Below are 6970 nucleotides of genomic sequence, written 5' to 3' on the forward strand. Positions count from 1 at the left end.
TTTCCGAGTGACGTTTTCGTTGCCGTTGTCGTTGCCGCCGTCGTTGCTTAAGCTCCCTAGTAAGACATGTCAATTCAAGATAAAGACCATTAAACTTTGTGGGGACACGGAAAAAAAGTTTGAAATAAAATACCACCTTAAGTGCGGAGAATTTTACGCATACATCGTTTTACTGAATTTTTACAAACCAGCACAATTAGACCTGTATGCCAGGGGCATTATTAAATAAGTGTCTGTCATTACTGCGCATATGCTAGATTTTTAAGCCTCCTCAATACAACATCAAGGTACAGCACCAGCGGCGCTAACGTGAGATAAGACAATTCACATTGAAAAGAAATAGTATGTTTTATTGAAGAAAGTTTTACCCTCAATTTAAAGTTTAGGTAATTCTCACTCAGCAAAATCACGTTCTTTAAACACCAAGATCCTTACTGGCGTTTTATACAAAAGCATAATGCTGAAAGAGGTCTGAAAATCAAGGCTCTGCCCTTAATCACTGAGTTGTTTTTGTGGTACAGGTGTATTGAAACTACAAAATTTCCAGTCCATTACTTCGTAGGTACGGGTTTCTCAGTTAAAAATGTAATTCTGAAAGTTTTTAGAGACTAAGTTAGTTGTATTAAGTTGCTGCAAGAGATGATGTTTCTTGATGTAACTCAAGTTCATACAAACTTATACAGTTTGCTTTATACAGCTTTACTGCTTTATACGGTTTTACCGATTTTCAAGTCAATAAACTTTAAATTTTAGTTAATCAACATCCTTCCCATAATTCTTCGGTGGCTCTTAATACTTTCGGCACGTTTGAGAAATACACGCGCTTATAACGCAGACACCAGTTGTTAGTTGAAGCCTCCTAATAAATCATAGTTATCACCCAGCCCCAAGTATTATTCTGATACTCATTACTAAGGCTTTTATATTTTTACCTCTCTAACCTGGTCAATATGTCGATAATTTATTAACACTTTTTATCTTGTTATCTTTACTACTTTCGACCCCAGGGGGGGGGGGGGGGGGTACTCGGGTATATTAGTTACGGGGAGGTGCGAATGAGGCCAAATTTTGAAACCCAAAAAAAGTCCCGTCACGCTAAGGAAAACCCAAAAAAAGTCCAGCAGCCAAAAACGTAACCCAAAAAAAGTCCAAATTTTTTAAGCATCAAAAACAATAAAAGTACAAAACACCAAGAAAAGGCGAGATATTTCATGCGTCCGACTTTATTCATTCCTCGTGTATTTGTCACAAAACTTTAGGCAGACTGCCTAAGGGCAAAAAAAGTCCACCAGAAAATTTCAAACCCAAAAAAGTCCCAAGCGGAAAATTTCAAACCCAATAAAGGTCTTCGCACGTCCCAGTCACTAATATACCCGAGTACCCCCCCTGGGCTTTCGACTCTCCAAATTTTGAGTAACTAGAATAGAAGTTAGAGAACAAACGAACTTCAGCCTTTATGTATTAACATGAAAATTCTCCTCACTGTTATCATAAACGTGCTATGGTATAGGTTGAAGAATTTGTTTAAAAGTCAAGGAGTGATCATTTCCTCTATTCTCATGTCTTTTAGTAGCATTGGAAGGAGAAATTACATGCTGATCACTATTGAAGTTTGAAGGGTTAAAAAAGTAGGCGGGATTTTAAATTAACACTATTCCGCCATGTGGATTTCCGTCTGTGACAAATTTCTCTCCATATTCTGAAGGCGCCTAAGGTATTTATCCAGATGACGTCTCCGTCTCTTATAAATGGCTGCCCCAAAATAAACACCACGCTTTTCCTTTTCCAAAAAAAAAATAACAAAAAAACAAGCACTGACCTCACAACAACAACGCGTTGCTTACTGAAAGAGTCTAAACGAAAAGAAAAATGTTAACAACGCGATACTGCTTCTATTAAATTAACCTCGAAAGATGGAGGCAAAGTTGCGTTTTAAAATTTTATAGTCATGTTTTGTACACAACGGATAATCTATTGAATGAGGTGTGAGGGAAGCGCTATGTTATGTTCATACTCTATTGTTTCAACCGAATGACGAACGTTTCATCGGTAACTTATATACTTTTCAAGATGATGGCCTTAGTTTCATTTCAGTGAATTTGAGTGAAAAATAATTTTGTTTGAAGTGATACCACACGGCTCCTCGGTCATCATTCTTGTTCTCCAGATATTTTCCGTTGAGATTGGAGAAGAGGCAAATGTTGTACCACCAGGCGCCAGTGAATTGCACAGCACAGTTTGCACTGCTGTATCTATCATTATCTCTGTCTTTTGTGGTAAATGCCATGTTATTATGCTCAGCTAACGAATCTCCTGCTGTCCCTGAATATGAACTCACTTCAAGTCGATACTGCGCCTGCTCATTACCAATACTGAACCTGCCATATTTAGCAAATACTCTAGCTCCGTTCCAGTCTTCTAGCTCCACTCGCAAAGAACTGGGTCTAGAGGCCGTCAGCCTGTGGATCTTGTCATTTCCCAACCAGAACTCAGCCGTCAGCAGACCAAAGCCTGATCTGTAATTGTTCCAGCCACGATAGAAGTCCACTGATCCATCTTGTCTTCTTTGAAACACTGTCCATCCTCCTCCGTCAGTGCGCATGTCACAGTACACGGTGAAGGATCCTTTTCCGTCTGGGTTTACAGAGTACACTCCACTCTGTGTATGGCCTGATTTTAATAGATCAGAGCAATCTGATAAAACAAAATTAAGACGCGTGTAATATTCATTTTCTAAATTATGTAACAATTGGAACTATTATCAAGCTAAATACAAAGCTTGATATAACGTTATAAAATAAAATAAAATAGCGTTAACGGGTAACAGTAGCCATTAAACTATCTCTGCGGTGCTGTAGATGAATCTGGACCCTTTCATATTATTTTTTCGGCATCAAAATAACAAACAAAACAAATCGCCATGAAATCACCCCCCAAAAAATAACCATGATTTAGGCAGAAGTTTTAAACAGAGCACATATGTACTAACACTCACTGTCGTTTTTTTTTTTTTTTTTTTTTTTTTTTTGTATTTGTTTAGCCTGTTTGTTACAGTGATTTTCTTCTCTCTTTCTTTTTTTCGTTTGTTTTTGCTGTTGTGGTCTTTGTTGTTGTTATTGTTGTTGTTGTTGCGGTGGTCTATTTTTCCTCACCAAATACAAGCGTTGCTTCTTTTGCATCAAAATTACAAACTCGCTGTGCGATTTTTGCAGCAAAGTTTGATTTTAAATCGCTTGTGTTTTAAGCCATTGACGATCTCTGCTACGATTATACATCGATTTCTCTCCGAATGTGATTCCGATTTTGCTGAAATTGTGGGTGCTTCTGATGAGAACATAAAAAGCGGCCAGGTCTCATTTGGGTTTTTAAGGACAAATTTTTGTGATAAGATCTCTTGCGCGAAGGGGGACTTGGAGGGGGTGTGTTTTAATTTGTACGTAAACTCATTGGTAGCTTATGCAGGGCATTTAAAATCACCGCAAAAGTTTTTGCCAGGGTAGTAAAATCATCTGTGTAAAAAAAACCCTCAAATATGTGACGTGGGCTTATTTTCTCCATTTTTTTAATAATTACACAATTCGGATTCCATCCAGACAGCTTTAACCGCAATAATTCTTCTCAACTGAAATGGCGTTTTCCCTCCATAAAAATTAAATATCTCATTCGTTACTTCCTTTGGCCACAGATGTAGAAATATAGCCCTCCTTATCGTCTTCGCCGTATCCGTGTGTAAAAAGAAAAGATATTGGCCACCGATCAATTCTACATGTGAGCTTCACCGCTGTGTGATTGTCAACTACTAAACAGCCGTATGTAGCTGACAGGCGATTGAACGCTTCAAAGCAGAATACAGCTGTTTCGACAAAGGTTGTTAAAAGAAAACCTTAAAAGCGCACGCGACAATTAATATCGAAAGGTAGCCTGGGAAATACCCAAAAAGTTTCAATAAAAGCTCACAATCCATAATGCCTCGACCGTACAGTAAAGACTTGAGATGGCGGGCAATATGGATTCTGACTACCTTTCGGCATTGTCGCGTACGCTTTTACGCTTTTTTTTTTCTACAACTTTTCTCCAAACAGCTGTATACGTAACAGCCCTATCTATCTCCATTAGTTAAAAATGGAGTCGATATTTCCAATCTTAAGGGCGGTGCCCCTTTGATACTATGCGCATGTGCTGCGTATTTCGGTAAGGCCGAGAAACTCTGACAATATTCAAAAGTATTTTTGCGCGGTATATGACTATGCATGTAAATTAAAGATCTTAGCCAGGGCTGTTGAAATCCAAAAAGGAAATTGGCCGCATTGACCTTGCATTTTGTAGTAGAGATTATTAAGCTGCAGTTTTGAAAACAAAAATGCCAAATATTGTCATGTGTTTTAAATTTTCCAAATTTCTTTATGGATATCAATATTCCTTGCGGTAGTCTGCTATTTAACAATTAGATTACGAGCTCGAGATTTCTATCGCATGATAGCTGATGAGGGCGCAGCCCGAATCAGCTATCATGCATAGAAATCGAGAGCGAATAATCTAATTGTTTTAGTATAAATCTACTAGTCGTTCAAAACTAAACAAGTAAATTAATTATATCCTCATCGCAGACACTTCGAAAACGCGAGGAAGCGGCCGCCATTTTGTTGAAAACCACTACTCGCTATCTATCACAGAATAGATAGCGAGTAGCGTAGCCAATCAGAGAACGGCATTCGTGATAGAACACTAGTAGATTTATACTAATCCCGTATAGTCATAGTGTGCAAAATTAAAATACTTTTGTATTAGGAGGCACCGTCCTTACTCATTTTTTAAGGGCTTCTGAACCTCAACATCGCTCCCACTTGTTTAAGGTGGATGTTATGGAGAGCACAAAATTACGGTAGTTGACAGGCGATTAAAAGTTGACAAAATACACTATATGTACCAACGTTTGCTATTTTCATTATTTAAAGTTCTTCTGATGTCAAATTAACTCACCTTTAGGCAGAACATCAACATCGGTTACAGTTTCCACCCCAAACACTCCAGCACTTTTCGCGACACAAATGTAAATCCCTGCATCCTCGTTTCTAATGTCTCTTATAACTAAAGCGCCATTAATCTGCTGGTGACTCCGTCCAACTGGCAGTTGTGCTCCTTGTCGTTTCCAGCTGATGACTGGCTGTGGATCACCAGTAGCGCTGCAGTTCAATGTCAAAGCGTCATCAGGACCTGCAACAACTTTAGCAGGTGGCTTAATAGTGAACCGAGGAAACGACACAACTACTAAATGAGTTTTCTTTACAGCGCTTCCTAACAGGTTAGTCGCAGTGCAGATGTAATTGTCAGAATCAGCTTTGCGGACATCAAAAATTTTTATGACACTGTTATTACTCTGCACCCTCGCCTGAGGCAGCTGACCAAATGACTTGCGCCACGTTACAGTTGGTGTAGGATGACCAGTCACGTGGCAGGTTGGAAGTGTGGCGTTGCTTCCTTCAATGACGTATAGAGGTCCCAGATGAAGTGAAACAAAAGGACGGACTGCAACAAAGCAAAGATATTCCATAATTTGTACACGTCATAAAATACGTATGTGGAATGTTGGTGAAAGGTTCAATGGTGAATTGTACCGTTGCGGCTACGCTCCAATTTTTAAAGCAAATGTAAAAAAATCTCTGGAAAAATTGTTCATGGCCTTCAGACTTGCGACAGTGGCAGCTTCACGATCAACAAGAGAAGAATGCATGAGAATATTTTGGAAGATGCAAATTTTCTTCTTTATAAAGCCTGGAAAATTATACTTAAGGCTTCGGCTACACTACTTCTGAAGTAAACAACAATACGCCAGAGGCGTGAACTTCCACTTCTTGTGAAAATCATTTAACTTCTTTTTCTTCCCTGCAATATATAGTTCAGCTTGGTATTTCTTAGTTAATAAGACCTTAAACGAATAAATTTGTTTTTCGAAATTTAAATTTGATACTCTTTTTGTGAAAACTTTTTAAAAGTTGATCGTCATTACTTTCTCTGTTTTTATGCCCTCTTCGCATTGACTGGTTTTCGTGATTTTTGGGGTCCATTGGAAATGGAGAAATTCAAGATGGTTGATCCCACATAGAAGCTGTGCAAGATCGATGACTTAATTACAGGGTCGCATGACCTTATCTGTCTCATTATTCAGTAACAACCAAAGGAACAAGTTTTGGACGTCCCGTTTTACACTGCAAGTTTTATTATCATAGCTTTAGCGGAGGGGGAGGGGGGACACTTTGTGCGGCAAATGCGATATTATGTTATTACAGATAAATATCGCCATGCATGGCAAAAACACGCAACACGAAAATAAAAATATTGAGGAACAAGCACGTCATGCGAATGAGCAGCTTATTCGTTTTCTTTAACACTGTGATATTTAATTTCTTGTACTGCCGCAAAAGGTTAATCATTCCTTCTGAGGAAACGTTTGATTCTAAGAGTAAAAAGTTCAAAACTACAGAAAAATATTCCCCAACTATATATCTGCATGTTACTGAGTACCAAGAGAATTAAAAATAAGGGGGCAGAGGGGGAAAGCAGAGGTGTTGGAATTATATGTTTGCGTGTCATTGTTGGATATCCATTAAAACGCAAGTCCAAATTGTTGAGTTAAACATCTGACCGTCGATTGAACAACAGGCTATGAGATCTTGCGACCGCCATTATCGGCTTCTGCCTTGCGGATAATATATATTTCAAAGGACGTGCAACAAGATCTAATGACGCTCTGTTGTAGCTCCATAAATATGAATCGGCAAATGAAAACTCTCACTACGCAGACTATAGTTTGAATTTCTCTCGCTTTACAAACCTTTGGAAAAATAAGGTAATACTCGAAGTTTACATATCTCAAGGGCTGGCTAGACTGGGCGTCTCTCTCTGTCTCCCTTATTTTCTCTTGTATAAATTGACAAGAAAAAGCTTTAGGACTTGCCTAATCACCTTCGGT

General features: G+C 38.6%; 1 protein-coding gene across 1 annotated transcript in view; it reads right to left on the reverse strand.

Annotated features, from left to right (window-relative positions):
• Positions 1 to 589: 589 nt before the first annotated feature.
• LOC146453776 (uncharacterized) overlaps positions 590 to 6970 on the reverse strand; it is a 15988-nt gene continuing 9607 nt past the window's right edge. Inside the window, exons 2-4 of the mRNA XM_085096199.1 lie at positions 4981 to 5526; positions 1400 to 2694; positions 590 to 994 (exon numbers count right to left, since the gene is read on the reverse strand). Coding sequence (XP_084952325.1) covers positions 2066 to 2694; positions 4981 to 5526 — 1175 coding nt within the window. The 3' untranslated portion in view covers positions 590 to 994; positions 1400 to 2065. The remainder of the gene's footprint in view (positions 995 to 1399; positions 2695 to 4980; positions 5527 to 6970) is intronic.

Source organism: Pavona decussata, unplaced genomic scaffold, assembly GCF_977016875.1.
Source record: "Pavona decussata unplaced genomic scaffold, jaPavDecu1.1 SCAFFOLD_322, whole genome shotgun sequence".
Taxonomy (NCBI): Eukaryota; Metazoa; Cnidaria; class Anthozoa; order Scleractinia; family Agariciidae; genus Pavona; species Pavona decussata.